General features: G+C 43.1%; 1 protein-coding gene across 1 annotated transcript in view; it reads right to left on the reverse strand.

The window, feature by feature from the left end:
- Positions 1-1,220: 1,220 nt before the first annotated feature.
- The window catches only part of LOC141157233 (microtubule-associated serine/threonine-protein kinase 3-like), a 38,912-nt gene continuing 15,410 nt past the window's right edge, over positions 1,221-24,722 (reverse strand). Inside the window, exons 2-14 of the mRNA XM_073644243.1 lie at positions 15,114-15,178; positions 7,443-7,528; positions 4,752-4,960; positions 4,212-4,350; positions 3,989-4,121; positions 3,636-3,801; positions 3,425-3,520; positions 3,074-3,196; positions 2,811-2,896; positions 2,645-2,736; positions 2,164-2,237; positions 1,863-1,934; positions 1,221-1,656 (exon numbers count right to left, since the gene is read on the reverse strand). Coding sequence (XP_073500344.1) covers positions 1,900-1,934; positions 2,164-2,237; positions 2,645-2,736; positions 2,811-2,896; positions 3,074-3,196; positions 3,425-3,520; positions 3,636-3,801; positions 3,989-4,121; positions 4,212-4,350; positions 4,752-4,960; positions 7,443-7,528; positions 15,114-15,116 — 1,242 coding nt within the window. The 5' untranslated portion in view covers positions 15,117-15,178 and the 3' untranslated portion in view covers positions 1,221-1,656; positions 1,863-1,899. The remainder of the gene's footprint in view (positions 1,657-1,862; positions 1,935-2,163; positions 2,238-2,644; positions 2,737-2,810; positions 2,897-3,073; positions 3,197-3,424; positions 3,521-3,635; positions 3,802-3,988; positions 4,122-4,211; positions 4,351-4,751; positions 4,961-7,442; positions 7,529-15,113; positions 15,179-24,722) is intronic.

The raw sequence follows: 24,722 nt of genomic DNA on the forward strand, positions 1-24,722 counted from the left end.
ACTATATAGTTTAGTTCATGTGCTAATAATTGAGGGTCCATGCCATATCCAGAAGTTATTTAATATCATGCAAGTGATGGTTTGCAATGTAAAAAATGTTACCGTATTTTTCGGACTATAAGACGTACTTTTTTCCTCCAAAATTTTGGAGGAAAATGGGGGGTGCGTCTTATAGTCCGAATGTTGGGGGTGTGTGTGTATATATATATAGGGTGTGGGGGGAGCGGTAGTGGTGGAGGAGCGGGGCACAGCAGGCAGCAGCCGCCTGCTGCAGTCTACACTGTCCCTGCTGCTAAAGAAAATGAATATTCACTGCTCCCCACGCCCCATGGGGCATGGGAAGCAGTGAATAGTCATGCTCCTTAATAGCAGCACACAGTGTAGCCGCAGCATGGCTCCTGCTGTTAAAGGGCATGAATATTCAACCATGAGCGTGGGGAGGGGGTGAATATTCATGCCCTTTAATAAGCGGGCACACGCGATAGCCCGGCAGCAGCAGGAGCCACAGCGTGGCTACGCTGTGTGCCGGCTATGAAGGAGCATGAAGTCACTGCTCTCCGCGCACACAGTCCCGGCATGTGGAGCAGTGACTTCCAGCAGCTGATCTCTCCTTGTGTACCGCGCATGGCAGTGACGCCATGCGCGACTCACATGGAGAGATCAGTGCGGGCAGACAGAACGCAGCGCTGGAGGAGAGAAGAAAGGTGAGTAGGAGTGTTTTTTTTTTTATGTGCAGCATGATGGGTATTAGGGGGACCATGCATACTAGGATAAGGATGAGGGGGCCATACATACCAGGGTAACGCTGAGGGGGCCATACATACCAGGATAGGGATGAGGGGTGCCATGCATACCAGGATAGGGATTAGGGGTGCCATGCATACCAGGATAGAGATTAGGGGTGCCATGCATACCAGGACAGGGATGAGGGGTGCCATGCATACCAGGACAGGGATGAGGGGTGCCATGCATACCAGGACAGGGATGAGGGGTGCCATGCATGCCAGGATAAGGATTAGGGGTGCCATGCCTACCAGGATGGAGGGGTTCCATGCATACCAGGATGGAGGGATGCCAGGCATACCAGGATGGGGACCACGTATAAAAGGAAGGGGGGGACATATATACCAGGATGGGGGATATTGTCAGAATTGGGGGACATTACCTCTATACCAGTGTCAGCAGAAGACCCCCCCCCTTAAAAGTGCATCATGAACACATTTTTTGCTTACATTTTTTATTTTTATTTTCCTCCTCTAAAACCTAGGTGCGTCTTATGGTCCGGTGCGTCTTATAGTCCGAAAAATATGGTAAATCATTTTTTCGCATAAATAAAATAAAATAAAATAATAGGATCGAAGGATGGGGGTCAGATACCAGGTGATCAGTAAAAGTTAAATCAGGAGAGCACTAGGAATACTGTGGAGCCTGGCGACAGAGGTGTTAAACACCTCCAGGTTGAGCTGCAACAATCAGAAGGCCACAGGAAGCTAGTGATGGTCCTTCTATGCAGGTAAAGCGGTGTTGGTGGATCTGCTGTACTTCAGGACCCTAGATGCAGAGATTTCCAGTCTTTTAGCTAATGACCTATAAATATGCGAGCAGCCCTGGATAATCAACGCCGGCAGGATGATAAGATCCGGCGGAAGATGGAACCTGTGAGAAGTAAACAGAATGTAAGTGATGGGACTCAATTTGACATACTACTACTGTGCGGTCAATGTGGCCAGACAGCAGAGGACTCTTATCATACAGAGGTCAGGGATCATTGTCAGCCATCATACAGGTGACAATCCTATCAGTGACAGATAACTTCTGCTCTACATGAATTCATACAATATGGAACTGAGTCTCACACGTACCTAGTCTTTTTCCCCCCTTTTCTGATTTTTCTGGCTCTTACTCAGATGTTTTTTCTTCCTGAGCTGGAAATTCTAATCAGAAAGTAAAAAAAACAAAAAAACAAAACACAGTAACAATATATTCTTATAGGATCTGCTTTGTCATAACATGGATAATGGAAATAGAGATGCAGTATGGGTCCACGGTCAACATAATTGGGATCCATGAAACATTCATAACATAGGAGACCAATTGCAGAAAAACCATGTGGAAATATTGAAGCCATCAGTCACATTGTTGGTGCTGTAGACATGTACATACCTGACAATGGGGACGAGGATGGCAAGCTGCTAATAGCATCGTCTCTATTAGATACAGGAAAAGATTCTTTCTGCCTGTTTGGAAGAAGAAAAATGTGTAAATCACATGTAAGCGCAGTAGAAAAGGGATTGTCTCACTAGAAGGACCCTGATTATAAGGTCTAATAGGACATTTGACTGTTATAGTGGGGAATGTCCTCTGCTCAAAACTACCTTTTATAGAGCGGAGTGGAAAACAACTATTAATAATGTCTGGCATGTAATACTACATCTCTCTTACAGTGTGGGCAGCACTAAAATTGCATGACTGGCCGCAATTATGGGCAGTTATCACCAGTAGTTTCTAAAGCCAAAAGCACAATAACCACTAACCATGGGGCGGTGGATGCTGCATTTGATATTACAGTATTTATGTCCTATATTTGGTGTTGTGTACATATATATGCCTGGAGCTCCCAGTAATGACTCCATAATCTACTCACATTGCTGAGATGTTTGTGCTGGATGCTGGAGTACACTCTGGAGGGGGCTTGTGATCCTCATTGTTCATCATCCTGCTAGCTGTTTTACAGAGCTAAATGCAGATCACAATAAGATATGAAATACTTTTTTTTTTACATATTTTAGATTTATTGATCATATACTTACTTTAGCATGTCTTTCAGAAGATGATGTAAAATTTAGGAAGTCAAGGCTCTCATTGTCCTCACTTGTGCCCTCCTCATCCTCTGAGACTAGATGGTTGTTTATATCAGAGTGATGTACAAGACATAGGTAATGAAGTATTATTAGAGGTTGTCAGTATAACACAGTCACCATTTATCACTAATATTAATGGGAACTGATGGTCACATATTAGGGAAGACAAGACAAACAGTTGCTTAGTCTAGATGATGTCTCATTCTACTTACTGATCGAGAACCTGGTGTCCACATCTGACACAAGCTGAGGAATGTACTCCGGCTTCTGACTTAGAAGGTTGTCAAAGTCTAAGTCAATCAGAAATGGATGACCCTTAATCTCAAATGCTCCTCCTGGAAAAAGAAATACAAAAGTGATGTGGATATTGTCAGAGACTGATCCATAGCTGAACAGTTTATCTTAATCTGAAAAAATGACAAAACTGAGCCAGCATGAAGGAAATAGACTGAAAGACATAGTATGGAGAACAAGAAAAGGACGAGCTGGTAGAGAAGTGCCTCATGAACATGAACGATATGTCCTTGGTGTGATAAGTAAATATTAATACTTTTATATGTTACCTGTCCCAAGTCTATGCACAGGATTTGGTCTGAGCAGCATAGTGATGAGGTCCTGAGCATCTTGGGAAGGAGCACGATCACAATCCCAATTTATGTCTGTTGTATAGAAAATAAAACCTCTAATTTATTAATAAAATTAAATAAACAAAATGCATTTAATAAAGCAAAAGAATGTAACCAGTCAAAGTAATGATCAAATTATTCTACTTACCAGTGACAACATTTTTATAAAGATTATTTAGGGAATCCCCATCAAAAGGTACACATCCCACAAGAAATTCATGTAGGATGATCCCCATTGACCACCAGTCAACAGGTCTTCCATAGCCTTTCTTCAGGATGACCTCTGGGGCTATGTAATTCAGGGTGCCACAGACCTGTAAACCAACAGAAAAAAAAAAGATGAAATTGATGAAACTATAGTTCTGACAAGTTCTCGCTATGAAAACACAATGAAAAAAGATAGAATCAATGAAGTTCTCTAGAAAAGAAGAACGTAGAGAAGAGGCAATACTGTGATGAGATTTGTAAAGAACAAGCTGAGTTCTTGTAAGTGTTGCCGACCTCACAATCCTGAAACTCTCTGCTGATGTCCTCTGGTAATTCCTTGTAGGAATTGGTTTTTGGCATCATTAGACCAACTTTTGAAAGCCCAAAATTGCTGACTTTAATGTGTCCAGCAGATGTTATCAGGAAGCTGTGAAAGAGAAGATGGTTTTAGCCTCACCGACCGAGTGATAATAAATTATAACTTTCCCCTCTTTAGTAAACTACAGGGGCCGCTTACTTCTTCGGCCTCAGGTCTCTGTGCACCACACCATAACTATGCAGGTATTCCAGAGCAAGAACCGCTTCTGCAAAGTACAAGCGGGCCAAGGGGACAGATAAAGGACCCCTGGTGCTTAGAAGGGTCCCACAGTCTCCACCTATAGAAGAAAGGAAATATTACAGGTGAGTAGTTTATACAGTGGATCACCATGATGTATAATGGGAAGTGAGAGGAGACATTGGAGCAAGAGAGAATATATAAATATATAATGTATAGTACACATAATATTAGTCTGAGGTCATGGTGAAATGTCCTCCATAAAACTAATAATAAAGTGAAGTCACATGTCGTCTACAGCTGGAGTTATCGAACTGCTCAGTGCGGACACACAGGGAAGATTACACAGATCAATGACTTTCCGGACATCTTGGTACTAGATAACCTATAGTAAATGCTCTGTGGAGATGTAACCATTTATGTGGACAAGTCTTAATGATATGAGAGGTGAGCAGATGAAAGCGGACATGGGCTGAATAAAATACAATGTACGTGTCCTACCTCCTACATACTCCATGACCATACACAGATGAGATTTAGTTGGAAAGGAGCAGAACATGGCGACAACAAATGAACAATCTGCGAATATTAAGATGTCCCTCTCCAGAAAGGCCCGTTCCACTTTCTGTGGAGTATCCAGGTTCCGCTTAGCCATTTTCTTCATAGCAAAGATCTGTTGCGAGTCTTTATGGCGAACTAAATAGACGGCCCTGGAGAGAATGAAAATCCATGGTATATAATCCTTATTAACAGCCCGTCTACAGAAGTGATTATATGATCTTATGTACTAACATTTAATACTACAGTCATGGCCAAAAGTATTGAGATTGAGACAAATCGTAATTTTTCCAAAGTTTACTGCTTCACTTTTTGTAATGGCAATTTGCATATACTCCTGAATGTCAAAGAGTGATCAGCTTAACAGCAATTACTGTACTTGCAAAGTCAATATTTGCCCAGAAAATGAACTTTAACCCCCAAAACACATTTCAACATCATTGCAGTCCTGCCTTAAAAGGAGCAGCTAACATCGTTTTAGTGATTGATCCATTAACACAGGTGTGGGTGTTCATGAGGACAGGGCTGGCGATCAATCAGTCATGATTAAGTAAGAATGACATTACTGGACACTTTAAAAGGAGGCTGGTTCTTGGTATCATTGTTTCTCTTCAGTTAACCATGGTTATCTCTAAAGAAACACGTGCAGCCATCATTGCACTGCACAAAAATGGCCTAACAGGGAAGAGTATCGCAGCTACAAAGATTGCACCTCAGTCAACAATCTATCGCATCATCAAGAACTTCAAGGAGAGAGCTTCCATTGTTGTCAAAAAGGCTCCAGGGCGCCCAAGAAAGACCAGCAAGCGCCAGGACCGTATCTTAAAACTGTTTCAGCTGCGGGATCGGACTACCAGCAGTGCCGAGCTTGCTCAGGAATGGCAGCAGACTGGTGTGAGTGCTTCTGCACGCACTGTGAGGCGGAGACTCTTTGAGCAAGGGCTGGTTTCAAGGAGGGCAGCAAAGAAGCCACTTCTCTCCAGAAAAAACATCAGGGACCGACTGATATTCTGCAAAAGGTACAGGGAGTGGACTGCTGAGGACTGGGACAAAGTCATTTTCTCTGATGAATCCCCTTTTCCATTGTTTGGGACATCTGGAAAACAGCTTATTCGGAGAAGAAGAGGTGAGCGCTACCACCAGGCTTGTCTCATGCCAACTGTAAAGCATCCTGAAACCATTCATGTGTGGGGTTGCTTCTCAGCCAAGGGAATCGGCTCACTCACAGTCTTGCCTAAAAACACAGCCATGAATAAAGAATGGTACCAGAATGTCCTCCAAGAGCAACTTCTCCCAACCATCCAAGAGCAGGTTGGCGCCCAACAATGCCTTTTCCAGCATGATGGAGCACCTTGCCATAAAGCAAAGGTGATAACTAAATGGTTCATGGATCAAAACATAGAGATTTTGGGTCCATGGCCTGGAAACTCCCCAGATCTTAATCCCATTGAGAACTTATGGTCAATCATCAAGAGACGGGTGGACAAACAAAAACCAACAAATTCTGGCAAAATGCAAGCATTGATTATGCAAGAATGGACTGCTATCAGTCAGGATTTGGTACAAAAGTTGATTGAGAGCATGCCAGGGAGAATTACAGAGGTCTTGAAGAAGAAGGGGCAACACTGCAAATATTGACTTGCTGCATTAACTCATTCTAACTGTCAATATAACCTATTGGTACTCACAATATGATTGCAATTATATTTCTGTATGTGATATAAACATCAGACAAACACTAATAAAAACCAGAGGCCAGCAGATCATGTGAAAATATAATTTTGGTGTCATTCTCAAAACTTTTGGCCATGACTGTAGAAGTCTGGCTATCACTAGAAATCTACGTCTAAAAAGACATAAAACAGCACTACATAGATCACCTATGGGAGGGCTGCACATTACCACATCTGCTGAAGCCCTCACCCATGTCACATTATAGATGAGAAAATCGACAGAAATTTTTCTTGGGCAAATTTGCTATATTTGACCAGTAGATACGATTCAGTTCAAATAAAAACTGGTCCAAATTGCAAGTTCTCCAATTGCTGTTATAAGACGATTATGCTCTCCCCATACCCCAAGGCCGAGTAAATGGAGTTGAAATATAATTAAAAAATTAGGCCCACCTGTCCTATACCCTCACCTGTCCATCACTGCAGTCGTCCGTCCTCTGCCAGTCATTAGTTGTTCTGGCACTCCCTTCTGCTGAGGCTAGTTATTGGACTGACATGGTCATGTTGGAAGGTGCAGAGGTCATTGACATCAATATAGTGTCATACCTCACGTGATCATGTGTAGCCTATTATTTTCATCAGCTTTATAATGGAGCCCAGAACAGGAAGAAAAAATGAAGATCGGCGTGGAGAACCGGGAAACTCTGGTGGAGGTGGCAGCATAAGAACAGATGAGCCTCTAGGACATGCAAGTGTAATGTATTATAGTATTTTAATCCCTTTCCCTAACAGTTTGATTTGCTACAGATCAGTTTGCTCAACCATATATAACTGACCTGAAGAGTGACATTTAGATGTGGACTCATCTTGTTTCCCTATGATAACACCGACAGAGCACAGACATAAAAGCATGGTCATAGAGAACCCTGAGAAATGTAGCTTATGGTAACAGTAATCTCACCCAAAAGTTCCACTGCTGATCAGTTTGGATGTTTCATAGTCGCCCATATGCGGCATTCCTGCCGGGATCGATGATTTGATCACATTCTAAAAAAAGAATAAAGAAATAATACTAAGATATAGAAGCTGCAGGAAACCATCTTCAGATGTAAAAACTTCTCCCTCCTATATTATGTCCCAGCTGATTTACACTGATCCGATGTAGGTGATAATACAAGCAGGATGCTCTGCATGGAAGTAATATAAGGGGGGATACTCTATAAACCGGCATCAATGTAAAGTGCTGGATAATACGGGAGATCACAGGGGAAAATGCAAAAGGAATCAGCAGGTTTTTGTTATGAAATCTAAGACCAGCATGATGTAGGAGCAGAGACCCTGATTCCAGCGATGTATACTTACTGTGCTGTTTCAATAAAATCAGTGTTTTATCAGCAGAAGAGTATCACTAAAGGGCTAGCTGTCTTGAGCTATGCAAGTTCTATTATTCTCTGTAACCCTGCCCTCATCACTGATTAGCAGGTTTGTGCCTATGCACAGTGTACACAAAAAGCTGCCATTCAGTGGTGGGGGAGGGGTTATACAGAGAGCAGCATTTAGAGCAATGATCTGTAGAATAGAAAACAATGATATTATCACAATTGTTGCACTTAATAAAGTAAGTGACATATCGCTGGAATCAGGGTCTGTGCCCCTAGTACAAAGTAATGCTCTCAGTAAAAACCTGGTGACGGATTCCCTTTAATACAATTGCTATTATCTAACACTGTAGTGTCAGCTGCACTTAGAATAGAAATATCCCATGGTTCTATGGGGGATCATACTGGATGTGACATTTACACCCGGGGGGGGGGGGGCAGGGTCAGAGGGTGCGACCACAACCGTGCCAGTGCTGGAGGAGCGCACGCTGATGCCAATGCCTGTTTCAGCTGAATGTGCGTCCAAGATCCCTGCAGTGCAATACACACCGCCGGCCAATCACATCAGCGTTCCAGTCACAAGCGGCGCATGGCAGTGCACACTGAAGTCAGCTACAAAAAAGGATGCCGCATGTTGTGGGAGCGGAGGAAGGCAACAAGAATTGTTTATTTTTTTATTTAATGTATTGGAAAAGAACAGCAGAACAGGAAGGGGCCCATGATGGGGTAATTATACCAGGAAGGGGGCCAGGATGTGGGTCATTATATAAGAATAGTGCCCAGGATGGGCCATTATACTATTTGGAGGGCTAAGGTGAGGCCATTATGCAGCAGTATTTTGGAGGGCTATGTGGAGGCTATTATACGGTTTGGAGGACTACGTGGGGTCATGATACTGTTTGGAGGGAACGAGCTGGGTGAAACGCACGTCAGGCTGCAGGGACGCGGTGCCAATTCACCCCATCACTACAATCTGACATTTAGTGGCAGGTAAATGTAAGATCTTAGCCTGCACAAATTGATTATGGTATAACTCATGTGGTTCATATCTATTAGGTTTGACTCAGGGACGGACATACCGGCAGTCCAGGGTGACCCTTGCTGGCTGGCTAATATTGAGGGCTATCTGGCCAGTTTCTCGGAGCCCGAGGCTCCGGGGGGGTAAGGCCCATGGCCAGATTGCCCTCATCATACAGGGTGGGCAGGGAGTGATCCCTCCAGCTCCGCTGCCTACAGGAGAAAATGGCAGTGGAGCTGCAGGGATCCGTCCTCGGCTTTCTATCTGAGACAGGCGTGCGCAACTTGATGACGTCAGCAAGCAGCGCGCCAGTGTCAGGTAGAAAATTGCCAGTGAGGACGATGCTGCAGGGGAGCGGGCAGAGAGGTGTTTTTTTATTTTGTTTTAGCCAATACACTGAGGCATGGGGTGGGTGAGAGCAGTGATGAGGCTGATGGGGCTGGTGGGTGAGAGCAGTGATGAGGCTGATGGGGCTGGTGGTGGGTGAGAGCAGTGATGAGGCTGATGGGGCTGGTGGTGGGTGAGAGCAGTGATGAGGCTGATGGGGCTGGTGGTGGGCGAGAGCAGTGATGAGGCTGATGGGGCTGGTGGTGGGTGAGAGCAGTGATGAGGCTGATGGGGCTGGTGGGTGAGAGTAGTGATGAGGCTGGTGGGTGAGAGCAGTGATGAGGCTGGTGGGTGAGAGCAGTGATGAGGCTGGTGGGGCTGATGGGTGAGAGCAGTGATGAGGCTGGTGGGGCTGATGGGTGAGAGCAGTGATGAGGCTGGTGGGGCTGATGGGTGAGAGCAGTGATGAGGGTGATTGGGCTGGTGGGTGAGAGCAGTGATGAGGGTGATGGGGCTGGTGGGTGAGAGCAGTGATGAGGCTGATGGGGCTGGTGGGTGAGAGCAGTGATGAGGGTGAGGGGGCTGGTGGGTGAGAGCAGTGATGAGGGTGATGGGGCTGGTGGGTGAGAGCAGTGATGGGGAGAGCAATGATGGGGGTGATGGAGGTGGTGTGAGAGAGCAATGATGAGGGTGATGTGGGAGTGCAATGATGGGGGTGATGGAGGTGGTGTGAGAGAGCAATGATGAGGGTGATGGGGCTGGTGTGAGAGAGCAATGATGGGGCTGGTGGGGGAGAGCAATGAGGAGGGTGATGGAGGAAAGCAATGATGGGGGTTGGGGATACGACACTGAGGTGTTGAGTGGGAGAACAAAGATGGGGGAGAACAATGATGGGGGTAAGGTGCATAGGACACTTTATAATGAATTGAAAGGTGGTAGAAGAAGCTGTCAGGGACTTGTAATGAATTGAGAGGTAGCTGAGGATGTTAAGTACCTGATAATGTCTTCTCCCACCCCCAAATTCATTATGATGCTATCAAGGACGACTTATAATGAATGGGGGGGGGTTAAGGCTATGTGCACACATTCAGGATTTGCAGGATAAAACTCTGCTGCATGTCCTAATGTGTTGGCAGGAAGAACGATGCGTAAAATACAGTTTTTGTTACGTTTTTGGCATGCTTTTGTTTCGTATTTTCCTCTCATTAGTACGGGTGAAATATGCTGCAAGAATTGATATTATGCAGATTTTAATTTGCTGCAAATCTGCAAGGAAAAACAAGCAATGTGTGCATGAGACATCAGGAATCTCATTCACTTTGCTTGTACTGTAAAACCTTGTATATTTAGCGTGAGCACATAGCCTTACAGTTAATTGGGGAGAGTCAAAGAGGCTGAATAGTTTATATTATTGGGTGGCGGAGATTATAGTTAATGGAGGGCACAGTGCTGCTTATCACTTTATATTTTGATTGGTGCGTGGCTAATAGTATATTAATGGGGGGTGTAAGGCGGCGGTGTTCACACCGTGCAGTAACTGAGGCAGTGACCCAAGCAAGTCCAACATAAGCAGCTTTTATTCAGCAAAACTTACAGGTAAACAGAAAGTCCTCTGGTTCGCAGCCGGGTTAACACAAGTCCATAACAACGGTTGCCGGGGACAACAGCCGCACCGAGCTGCTCAGAGCCTGATGGGTGCAGAGCCTTCCCAGGCGTGGGTTCAGCTACTCACATGTCCGCCGAGCTTTCCTGCTATGGTCCTAGCAGGTCCCAACACTGAACAACACTAATCCTTAGTGCAGGGTTTTTAAAGGACCTGTGGCAAGAGCCACTGGAAAACCCAGGTTGGAGGGAGGAGGCCGCCCCACTGCCTTCCTCTAGCCTCCTCCAAGAAATGAAGGCCCTGCCGGGTTTTACTAATCTGCCTTAGCCAGATAGCCTGACCAGGTCAATGCTCACCTTCATTCCAGCATTGCAGCCGCAGCTGTGTCTGAGACTGCAATGCACTCCAATGGATTTAATAGGTCTCTGTACACATTCTGGGGATATAGAACATCCCTCGTATACGATCCCAGTCACTGCCTCACAGGGGGGGTACATATCTGTAGTCAGGGTCACAGTGCGGGGGAGGCACGTATGTATACATTATATGTGCCCATGTGACCTTGTTATTTTCTAGGCTGGAGATCATCCTGACAAGACGAGCTGTGGCTGGGAGATGTCGACATGAAGGTCTGACCAGATGGAGAAGAAGCAGCAAAAAATGACTAATCAGATGAGACGTCAGCGGTAACTAAATGTAAATATTATTCTGTATCTGCAATATATGACTTGAAGTGATGATGTTATCTGTAAAATCCCTTAGGTTGCGTTCTCACATTTGTGTGAAATGTCTGAGCAGTTAGATTTTTTTTTTATTAAACAGCACACATCCGTGAAAATCACTGATCTGAGAATGAGATCCCTGAGGGTCACAGAATGTCCTGTTCTGAACAGATCTTGAGGATCAGAATAGGACATGCTCAATGCGTCTGCAAAAGGGGGCAGCACACCGACACTGCACACAGATACAGGACTTTAGCCTTATTATGTACAGCACAGTCCCTTAGTATACAGTGTACTCACTTATGTATAGCGCTGTCCTTCGTTACATACTTGTAGTTTCCTCTTTTAGTATGTATAACACCGTCCCTTATTACATACCATCCTCTAGTTGTATATGCTGCACAGTCCCTTATTATATACAGTAGTTTCCTCTGCTGTTATGTACAGCGCTGTCCCTTACATAGCGTATTCTTGTTATTTTTGTCAGTCACAGCACCCTCCCTTTATTACATAGTCGTCTCTTGTTAGAAATAAAATGACTGCGGATGGAGCAGCCGGTGACCAGAAGACCAGTCCATCAGCTCCTCCATCTGAAAAGAAGCTTTCCCATGCTCCATCAGCCGTCATTGCATTATGTATCTAACAAGAGAGGAAGCTATGTAATAAAGACAGGGGGCTATAGATAATCCAATATGTAAGGGACGGGGCTGTACATAACAAGAGACGGCAATATACATAATAAAGGAGACTATGTAAGATATACATATGTGTGTGGCAATAAAAATAAATATGATATATATATTTATTATCTCTTTGTCGCAATAAAAGGAGGGGGGCCCAGACACATTTCTTGCACAGGGGCCCCAAGCTGTCAGTGTCCGCCCCTGGTTTGGCTGATTTATAGATTTGCCATTACTTGATACTTGCATCATCTCTTTTGTGTCATATTGGGTCCTTCCTTACCTGCATTGCACTTTACTTTGCATTACCAATGGAACATGGATAGTCTGCTGTTCACTTGTGACTGTGTCTGTTTCTGTCATCTATATGATTAATTTCATATTTTTATGCAGATGAAAATAATCCAGTCAAAATATTACACTGGTAAGTGTAGCAAGGAATTTTAATTTGTGGTGCATGAGGACAAGACCATTATTTCCTCCCAAGTTTTGTGTACAGGGGCAAGTACACTATGGCGTGGTGCAGCATAGGCTTTATTCTAGGCTGGAGTTAGGTTATGTATTGAAGGCACTGACATTGGCCAGGAGTGGATGCAAAAAAAATAAATAACTGTACTAATACTGTACCGATCTGATGACCCAACTAACCAGTGTGAGAGCAGGAGTTATACTTTATCTATCCTGACCATTTTGATCTTTGTACGTGTATTTTCTGCTCACCAGAATGGAGTTTGAACCAGCATGTGTGTGTGAGATAAGGAGCCTTTGGAATGTCTTTGTCTAGAGACTCAGAGAAAACATAAGGAAGAAACGAAAGTAGAAAGTGAGAGGCTCCTAAAATTCAAAAGCTGGGTGTAGACAGAATTACCTTTAGCCAATGGGATGTAGGTATGCCAATGTCAGCACATATGTAGAGATAAGCTGAGCCAATTATATTGTTACCATGTATGACTATTAATATCCTATAGAAATGACCTATTGTGTAATAAAACCCAGATGTACCCTGTTGCTCAAATGTATCAGATGTGGTTCTTCCGTGCACGTATTTGAATTTTACAATTTAACCCTTTACAGCCTGTGCCATATTTGTACGCACAAGGCTGTAACCCCCGGTTCAGTGAGGACTCCGGCACTGAGCCCTCACTGAACCGGGCACATGTCAGCTGATTCTTACAGCTGACATATGCCCGCAACAGCCGCGGGTGGAATCGCGATCCACCCACGGCTGTTAACATGTTAAATGTCGCTGTCAATCTCTGACAGCAACATTTAACAGCGCCGCGCCGGAAGCGCGTCACTTACCCCGCCCATCGGTGACCCCATCACGTGATGCGTGGGCATGACAACCCTGGGTCTGCAGCAGACTCCAGTGGTTGTCATGAGCTGATCGCTATGAGCGCCACCTAGTCGTTGGTGCTCATAGCACAGGACCATTTCTGCTACACAGAGGTGATCTGCTGATCACCTCTATGTAGCAGAGTCGATCAGACAAGTGCTACTTCTAGTCTCCTATGGAGACTATAGAAGCAAGCAAAAAGTGAAAAAAAAATGTTTAAAAATATTCAAAACATTAAGAAAATATAAAAGTTTGAATCACCCCCCTTTCGCCCCATTCAAAATAAAAAAAAAAAAACCCACATACACATATTTGGTATCGCCGCGTTCAGAATCGCCCGATCTATCAATATAAAAAAAGAATTAATCCGATCGGTAAACGGCGTAACGAGAAAAAAATTCTAAACACCAGAATTAAGTTTTTTGGTCGCCGCAACATTGCAAAAACGGGTGATCAAAACATCGGATCTTCCCCAAAATGGTATCAATAAAAACTTCAGCTCGGCGTGCAAAAAATAATCTCTCAACCGGACCCAGACCCTGAAAAATGGAGACGCTACGGGTCTTAGAAAATGGCGCTTTTTTTTTTTTTATAAGCAAACTTTGGAATTTTTTTTTCACCACTTAAATAAACAAGAACCTATACATGTTTGGTGTCTACGAACTCGTAATGACCTGGAGAATAATAATGGCAGGTCAGTTTTAGCATTCAGTGAACGTGTTAAAAAAATAATAAAAACAAAATCTGTGGTATTGCACTTTTTTTGCAATTTCACAGCACTTGGAATTTTTTTCCCGTTTTCCCATACAAGATATGGTAAAACTAGTAATGGCGTTGAAAAGTACAACTCGTCTCGCAAAAAATAAGCCCTCACACGGCCATATTGACCAAAAATAAAAACGCTATGGCTCTGGGAACAAGGGGAGCAAAAAACGAAAATGCAAAAACGGAAAATCCCAGGGTTGCGAAGGGGTTAATTTGGAACAGGCACAACATCTCAGAACGTCCCACATTATGGGGCGACGACACCAGTGTGCAACAGACCTTCCCTCCTGCGCCACACAGGGGAGAGAACAATAAAAAGAGAACTGTCAGCAGGGTGAAAAGCAAGGAAGCGGTGGAGGTCATTTGATGTGTGAGGAGTCTTGGCATCACCATAATCAAACTGACTTATAAATAATATGCTAATATTTCATGATACATAACATTTAAAAACCCCACATTGTTGAAATTGCATTTTTTCCCCCACTACACCTTTAAGATAATTAGTAAACGGTAAAGAATAAATGTTAAGTATCCAAAATGAAACTTAAAACTAAACATCGTCCTGCAAAAAAAAAAAAAAAAAAAAGCACGGGGTCAAACAATTTGATATTGAAAAAAAAAAAAAAAGTAAAAAAAAACATGAGTATATGAAATGGCATCAATATATAAAGTCAGTGTATTTTTTTTTTTCAATATGCAAAGAATAATAACCATTTGACTTTGAAATTAGATTTTTTTTTTCTGTGAAAATGGTAACTCCTTTTTTTGATCTGGGGCTTGTATAAGAGTATGAGCAGCTCACCATCACTGAATCCACTTTGAATGCTCCGTTGTACAAGAGGGTGCTTGAGGATAACGTTAGACCATCTGTCAAGAGATTAAAGCTTATTAGAAAATCCACCTTGCAACAAGACAATGACCCTAAACATACAAGTAAATGCATCAAGGAATGGCTGAAGGAAGAAACCGGGTCAAATCTATATCATATTGAGATGCCATATGTGACTTTTATAAATTTGTGTCAAAGGGGGTATTACCAGGGATTAGAGCCAAGGGTTTCACTCCTGTATACAATTTGTATGCAATAATAACTGGTAATATCACTTCACAACAATTCAAAGATTCCTCATAAGTGACACTTCAATTCATCACTTGGTGTGCTTCTTCTTGGCTGCAACTTATGCTGGGATTCTCCATTAGTGCAGGCCCTCTGTAGACCCCACAAAAGTTAATTGGGCTCAGAAGCTCAATGGAATAATGCAGATTGAGGTGCTGTTTGTCTGACTTGGATTGCCAGGACAGTTGCTTGCACTTGGTTATCCTAGTCAGGCCTCATTCAGATGTCAGTGATTTTTCTGTTATGCAAAAATGGTCCAATTTTCGTAAATGTTTCATAAAAGATTTTCTCATATGAGAGAATTGTGAGGCTTCTCTTTACTACCCATTACCACGTTAAAAATAGACAGTACAGGCATCGATGTGCCATCTTTGATTATCATGGATCCATCAACATGTATGGGTGATTTTGATCCATCTATTGGATCAAAAAGGTTTTTATTTTGTGGACCACTTGGCCCACAAAAAAACACGGACACGTGAAGAGCCACAGACTGTAAAGTGTACTTGTCCCATCCATAAAAAACATGGATAGAAAATGTACGTCTCAAATTGACATCTGACTGAGGCCTTATTACCACCTCGGAGGAATCTCTCTTTTCTAACTCACTGGTGTAAAGCAGAACTGGACAAAGTTCAGCCGGTGGCCTTTAGCTGTTCCAGTGTGGCCCGCGACAGCCAGAGGGCTGGATACAGTGGAGTCCCGTACCACGAGGTCATCTTCCTCCCTCCTCGGCATCTCCGTTTCACCAGTATTATTATCGTTATTTATATAGCGCCATTGATTCCATGGTGCTGTACATAAGAAGGGGTTACATACCAAATACAGATATCACTTACAGTAAATGAACGAACGATGATAGACTGGTACAGAGGGAAGAGGACCCTGCCCTTGCGGGCTTACATTCTACAGGGACCTGTATCTGCATTCTCAGGATACATATACCGGTGAACACCATGATTGAACAGAGACTTCAGATCCTCTCTGTGTCTGAGTGCAGCAGACATGATGACGCCAATACATCACGCCAGCTGTGCCGGAGGCTCAGTATATAGCGTATAGTGGAGCAGCAGGCTAAGGTTAGGTGAGCAGCTTTAGTCTTTTTTTTTAATTGACAGTACATTGTGGGAAACTGTGGGGACATAATACAGTGTAAGGGGGCTGTGGGGATATCATGCTATGAATGAAAGGAACCTGTGGGGTGACCTAACACTGTGCAAGGAGGCTGTTTGGGGACATTATACTGCATGGGGGCTGTTTGGAGATATACTGTGTAGAGGTGCCTTTGTGGAGACACCATACTGTGTATCGGGAGCCTTATGGGAACACTAAACTGTGTGTGGGGGGGGGGGGCATATTATATATATATCTATTCTACACACACAAACACAAAGGCTACGGAAAGTATTCAGACCCCTTTAAATTTTTCACTCTTTGTTTCATTGCAGCCATTTGGTAAACTCTAAAAAGTTCATTTTTTTTTCTCATTGAAGTACACTCTGCACCCCATCTTGACTGAAAAAAACAGTAATGTAGAAATTTTTGCAAATTTATTAAAAAAGAAAAACTGAAATATCACAAGGTCATAAGTATTCAGACCCTTTGCTCAGTATTGAGTAGAAGCACCCTTTTGAGCTAGTACAGCCATGAGTCTTTTTGGGAATGATGCAACAAGTTTTTCACACCTGGATTTGGGGATCCTCTGCCATTTTTCCTTGCAGATCCTCTCCAGTTCCGTCAGGTTGGATGGTGAATGTTGGTGGACAGCCATTTTCAAGTCTCTCCAGAGATGCTCAATTGGGTTTAGGTCAGGGCTCTGGCTGGGCCAGTCAAGAATAGTCACAGAGTTGTGTGCTTTGGGTCATGTAAGGTGAACTTTCGGCCAAGTCTAAGGTCCAGAGCACTCTGGAACAGGTTTTCATCCAGGATATCTCTGTACTTGGCAGCATTCATGTTTCCTTCAATTGCAAACAGTCGTCCTGTCCCTGCAGCTGAAAACACCCCCATAGCATAATGCTGCCACCACCATGTTTCACTGTTGGGATTGTATTGGGCAGTTGATGAGCAGTGCCTGGTTTTCTCCACACATACCGCTTAGAATTATCACCAAAAAGTTCCATCTTCATCGTATCAGACCAGAGAATCTTATTTCTCATAGTCTGGGAGTCCTTCATGTGTTTTTGAGCAAACTATGCGGGCTTTCATAGGTCTAGCACTGAGGAGAGGCTTCCTTCAGGCTACTCTGCCATAAAGGCCCGACTGGTGGAGGGCTGCAGTGATAGCTGACTTTGTCGAACTTTCTCCCATCTCCCTACTACATCTCTGGAGCTCAGCCACAGTTATCGTGGGGTTCTTCTTTACTTCTCTCACCAAGGCTCTTCTCCCACGATTGCTCAGTTTGGCTGGACGGCCAGGTCTAGGAAGCCTTCTGGTGGTCCCAAACTTCTTCCATTTAAGGATTATGGAGGCCATTGTGCTCTTAGGAACCTTGAGTAATGCAGAAATTATTTTAGAACCTTGGCCAGTTCTGTGCCTTGCCACAATCCTGTCTCTGAGCTCCTTGGGCAGTTCCTTTGAGCTCATGATTCTCATTTGGTCTGACATGCACTGTGAGTTCTTATATATAGACAGGTGTCTGGCTTTCCAAATCAAGTCCTATCAGTTTAATTAAACACAGCTGGACTCCAATGAAGGAGTAGAACCATCTCAAGGAGGATCAGAAGGAAATGGACAGCATGTGACTTAAATATGACTGTCTGAGCAAAGGGTCTGAATACTTATGACCATGTGATATTTCAGTTTTTCTTTTTTAATACATTTGCAAAAATTTTTACATTTGTTTTTTTTTCTTTTCAGTCAAGATGGGGTGCAGAGTGTACTTTAATGAGAAAAAAACATGAACTTTTTAGAATTTACCAAATGGCTGCAATGAAACAAAGAGTGAAAAATTTTAAGGGGTCTGAATACTTTCCGTACCGTGTGTGTGTGTGTGTGTGTGTGTGTGTGTGTGTGTGTGTGTGTGTGTGTGTGTAGACTGGTAGATCAGCTCACTCGACTACACTTAGGTATAAATGGAACACTGTCTCTTTAAATTTTCAGTTGGTTTATTGAGCAGCATAAACCAATGTAAAGTTCATGAAAAATAAACACAGCCCATCCAGCCTAAAGGCAAGCAAAATAAGAAAGGAGTCCAGCAAAGTCCATGCACTAGCCGCGGCCCGGCCACTCCGGGTTTAGCAAAAAACACAAGGTTCAGGTTTAGCAAGCACAAACACATGCTCCTCTCTGGAGCTGGCCTATTTAAAGCCCATACAATCCCGATTGGAGAGATATGGTGAATGACCTCCCACCCTTCACAATAGTCATTCACAAAAAAACACTTCCTTTTACTACAGACTTAACCCCTCTCAACAAATATGCTGGAGGGAACTTAATGATTTTTAGCTCACTGAAGCCAACAGACTCAGGGAAACATATCTCTCCTCCAGCACTTTACCAGCGACTTTGTTACAATATATATTTATATTTTTTTAAACAGTAAATTACACGTTTTTGATTCTTAGCTACAGGTCAGAATACAGGTTACAATAAGCCCTATCATAACATGTATTAGCAGTAGCAGCAAATCAACACACTTAATTCTGCCCAATATTAAGTGTTAAAAATTAATTTAAAAACAAATGAGCAGAATTTTGGATGGTTAGTTCTGCCATCTACAATAGTCAGTGTTTCATGCAACCCCTGGGGAAAATGAATTGCCCGCCTCCTGGTGTAGAGGTAGCCAGGTTGACCTATATATATTCTGAGTGATTAAAATCTACTGACCGCTTCACCTGGTATTTTTGAGAGGACTGAAATCAGTTTACCATTGCTGCTGTAGAATTAACAGTTCTTGATGCTTTCAGGGGACAATTGTGCTGCAGCCAACCATAGAGAAACACAGATCTAGATTACCCAGCTCTTATCTGCAAATGTGTGACCATCAATATTACTTAAATAGTAGAGGTTTCAGCCTTGTTACTACAGTATATTTTCTGCTAATTCTTTTTATTGGGTAGTTATAAACTATAGATCCTAGCTGTTAAATAAGACCAGATAACGTTATATGTATTTATCTTGGAATTTTGTGAATTGCTAAATGAATTGTAGATTTGCTCTTGGAGAAATTTTGTTTGACTAGTCACTACTGGGCAAATTAACTGGACCTAATTTATTAAAACTGTCAAAAACTAAGACTCAGAGCTCAGCTTTCTATTTTCCATAGAAGTTGACCGTGCTTTTCATTGGCACATTTTCAGTCTTCCTTGGAGAGAGACAATGAGCTTTCCCCACTTTCTCCCATCAGTCACTGAAAAACAGACAGCACATGGACTGCAGCCGAGTGCTGTCCGATTAGGTTTTCATGGACCAATAGACTTTATTGCCGAGTATGATGCGATACTTGTATCACTATCGGACAAGTTTCCGTGATTTTGCACAGACCACTTTTAGGGATGTTTGCTACCTTTCTGCAGGTGTTGCCAGCCTTTTAATTTTAGGACCCTACACTTTTTTTGTGGCGTGCACTAGTGTCTTATATCCCTTTGCTTTATTTTACTTGCTATACTGTTTCTTTTCAACAGCAAGCAAATATTTGTTTTTTTTTTGCTTTGTGGTTATATACTGCCATCTTGTGGTAGACATTGAAATTGCAGTATGTACATTCCTGTCAAAGGGTTTTACCATCCTATTTCTTTGTATTCTTGTGTTATCGCTATATTTATACTGAATATATAACGAGGAACCATGAATTAAAAGGAAATACAGTACAGACCAAAAGTTTGGACACACCTCATTTAAAGATTTTTCTGTATTTTCATGACTGAAAATTGTACATTCACACTGAAGGCATCAAAACTATGAATTAACACATGTGGAATTATATACTTAACAAAATAGTGTGAAACAACTGAAAATATGTCTTATATTCAAGGTTCTTCAAAGTAGCCACCTTTAGCTTTGATGACTGCTTTGCACACTCTTGGCATTCTCTTGATGAGCTTCAAGAGGTAGTCGTATGAGGGCTTCTTTTTTTGTGGGACAAGTTGTATTTTTGAATGACACTATCAATTTTACCATAATATGTACTTTCGATTTTTTGCCGTGGGACACTCTGGATTAGGTCATCATGTTGGACAGGTGTGGGATATGTTTTTTTATTTTTACAGGTGACAATGGCTTCAGCGGAATGGGCGTTAGATGAGAATACTGTTTTTTATTTTTTAAATAAATTATTAAAACAGTGGAATTTTATCTAAAATAAAAGACTTTATTCTTGCCGTGTATTTCCAAATTACTAACCTGGGCTTCATGTCAGCTGCCAATACAAGGCTGACATGAACCTCAACCCTAGAGCCGAGGCTAAGCGCATCTTATGACCGCATTCAATACATTCTAGTGGTCAAATTTCTGTTGCGGAGACTAGAGACTCCTCAAGAGAAATTGACATGCTGTGGTCTTGAAAGACGTGCTGCATGTCAGTGTCCGCGGGTGATCCGCAGCCTCAGATACACTTCTAGAAATTCCATCCACGAAGCTGTAACATCTGTCCGCTGCGGGTTTGCATAAATACCCGCAGCATTTCCTGATCATGGGCACATACCCAAGCTCACCGGCAGCATGTCAATTTCTGTAGTGGAGACGCTAGTCGATCACATGCGCCTGCTACTGAAGAGTGAGAAAATGAATATTCACTGCTCCCCAAGCCCATGGGAAGGGAGAGTAGTGAATATTCATTCTCTTTAACAGCGGGTACATAGGATCACCCAGCAGGTGCAGGAGCAGGCGGCTGAGGTTAACAGTGTGCCCGCTATTAAAGAGCGTAAATATTCACTGCTCCACATGTCCATAGTCCCTCCCACCGCCTTCAGTGCATAGGAGGTGGGTTGGACTATGGGCGTGGGGAGCAGTGAATATTAATTTTCTTTAACAGCGGTGTTAGCCGCAGCAGGCAGCAATTGACATCTCTTGTGTTGGAGCCATGATTCATGTCAGTCCACTTGGTGCAACAGCTCTCCAAGGTGTGATCACTCCTTTTTAGATGCAGACTAACGAGCAGATCTAATTTGATGCAGGTGTTAGTTTTGGAATTGATAATTTTACAGGGTGATTCCATATTTTTTTCCTCAGAATTGAGTGATTCCATAATGTTTCCCTCTGCTTGGTCTGAAAAAAATTACCCTTACTGATGCATGGTGTTGGGCTGTAAGCACAACCCCCATCTGTGGATGTCGGACCCTCATACCACCCTCATGGAGTCCGTTTCTAACCTTTTGTGCAGACACATGCACATTTGTGGCCTGCTGGAGGTCATTTTGCAGGGCTCTGGCAGTGCTCCTCCTGTTCCTCCTTGCACAAAGGCGGAGGTAGCGGTCCTGCTGCTGGGTTGTTGCCCTCCTACGGCCCCCTACACGTCTCCTGGTGTACTGGCCTGTCTCCTGGTAGCGCCTCCAGCCTCTGGACACTACGCTGACAGACACAGCAAACCTTCTTGCCACAGCTCGCATTGACGTGCCATCCTGGATGAGCTGCACTACCTGAGCAACTTCTGTGGGTTGTAGAGTCCGTCTCATGCTACCACGAGTGTGAAAGCACAACCAACATTCAAAAGTGACCAAAACATCAGCCAGAAAGCACTGGTACTGAGATGTGGTCTGTGGTTTCCACCTGCAGAACCACTCCTTTATTGAGTGTGACTTGATAATTGCCAATAATTTCCATCTATTGTCTATTCCATTTGCACAACAGCATGTGAAATTAATTGTCAATCAGTGTTGCTTCCTAAGTGGACAGTTTGATTTCACAGAAGTTTGATTTACTTGGAGTTATATTCTTTTGTTTAAGTGTTCCCTTTATTTTTTTGAGCAGTTTATATTTGGAGTAGCAGCGGCATACCGTCAATAGCGGCAGGTCACGTGGCCGCTATGGGCCCCTCTGACAATACCTCTCCCATCATTCCCCCTCTACGTCTGAGCTCTGTGACATCTTAGCGCAGAAGGCACGATGACATCACTACAGCACGCCCTCTGTGCCGTGCAGTGCAGAGGGTCAGAAGATGTGCTGCAGAGACCAAAGCAGGGGGGTGGGGAGAACAGGGACAGGTGAGCATTTTTTTTAATATATGGAGGACTATGTGGAGCCAATACAGAATTATGGGCCCCCTATACATAAAAAAATACTCACCAGTCCCTGTCCCCCCGCTGCTCTGGTCTCTGCAGTACATCTTCTGACCCTCTGCACTGCTCGGCACAGAGGGCGCACTGTAGTGATGTCATCGCGACTTCTCCGCCAAGATGTCACAGAGCTCAGACACAGAGGGGGAATGATGGGAGAGAGATAGTCGGAGGAGGAGGGGGGGGGGCCCATAGCTGCCGCGTGGTCTGCTGCTATTGGCGGTACGCTGCAGCTACTCTATGTGGTAGCTTAACCCAGTGCTTACATACATATATTTAGAGTGTTTATATATTATTTATCTTTTTTTTTAATGCCAATTGAATTGATGAATGGTTACTGCATCTCTATCTACGCTGCATAGTAACAGGTTGATTAAAAACCTAGGTCCATCAAGTTCAACCTCCCTCCCTCAATTGTACTCCCTACACCAACTTACTAACTGGGACTAGGCTTCACAAATGTATTAATAAAAATGGTAATATTGCTGCACAATTATAATTAAAAACGTACCAGTTTATAATTTTTTTAATTAGTTTTATATTTTGTATTACTCTTATGATTCTAATAATGGTATTTCTAAAATCCCTATGTCTAAATCTGTTGATCCAGAAGAAGGCAAAAACCCCAGGACACATTCAGCCAATTTGTGTCACAGGGGAAAAATTCCTTCTCGACACCGACAAAAGGCGATCAGTCCTAGGACCCTGGATCAAACCTAATTATGATACTGGTTATGTAATTACTATTACCGTACTAAATGTACTACTATAGGTATAACATTTTGTCTAATTTAACTGTAACCCACAATGTTATGTGTATCGAAGAAATCGTGCCGCTCTTTTTTGAAAGCTGTTATAGTGTCTGCCATCACTACCTCATGTGGTCGGCATTTCACAGTCCGACTGCTCTGACTGTAAAGAACCCTTTCCTGTTTAGATATGGATTATGGCTTCATGAACTATATTTCTATTATTGAATAGTTTGGTGTGTATGTTCTGCTATCTGGTCTATGATAGGGACCTATAGGGCACACTAAACCAGCCTCCGGTGAGCGGGGCGCCAACCTCCACGGCAATGCAAGGAATACCAAGAAATCCATATGGTATTCTATAGGCTATAAATCTAGGACCCATCTTCTTGTCACAGAAAAAAAATAAAATCATACAGACATTTCAAGAGAGGGGACATATCCCACTTGCATTCAAAATATGGGGAAAAGAGAAACTAATTATAACAGGAAGAGAGATTTGACACTTCCCTCACCATCGAAGTAGGGGCCTCCTGCAGTGACCAGGTAATTACAGCAGTGAGATGTGCTGGGAAGAAGACAGCAAGGCTGGGATTAGTTTACACAGAGTTGGAGAAGTACCCTTCCCAGGGTTAGAGCTTCCTCTGATCAAAGAATCTTTGAGACACTTTGGAACCAGTGATAAATATTAGGGATTAATGTTGATCAGATATTTATGGGAGATATATTTCCGGCACCGTAGCGAAGGGACGAACATAACGCATTCACTCACATTACCGTAGGGCCATTCTAATCCCTCCAATTTGCGATGGATGATGCTATCCAGGCCATGTTTCATCTCCATATAAAGGCAAAATTGTGATAAGAACCATGACGACAATATCTACTGTCTGGAAGCCCAGGAGCGAAGATATCCTATAAAAGTTGGGGGATCTCAAAATTCTGAAAGACCTAGCACATCCCATAGCCAGCCCTATATGAGCTCACTAAGGGAGGGAGTAATGTGGGCATAACCTATAGCTAATAAAAATGAAAGTTTGGGTCTCTGTCTTTGTCATTCTGTAAGACATAGTTCGCTGTGAGTGTATTCCATTTTCCCCAATCGGAATGCTTCCCTCCATAAAGAGCCATTCTTGCAACATCAGGTTTAGTAATTCTCTTACCTTATTCCTTTTTATTTTATGTAATTGTATTGTATTGTTCCCAACATCCTTGTATATATTTTTTCATAAACACTGGCTACCTTTCTGGATTAAATAAAATTTTTATAAATAGAATTGTTACCCTTGCCCAATAAACTGCACCCCTGAAGCCATATGCCATCTATAACTGGT

The sequence above is a fragment of the Phyllobates terribilis genome, unplaced genomic scaffold (assembly GCF_046119375.1).
Source record: "Phyllobates terribilis strain yellow unplaced genomic scaffold, ASM4611937v1 Scaffold_8__6_contigs__length_399053987, whole genome shotgun sequence".
NCBI classification, from domain to species: domain Eukaryota; kingdom Metazoa; phylum Chordata; class Amphibia; order Anura; family Dendrobatidae; genus Phyllobates; species Phyllobates terribilis.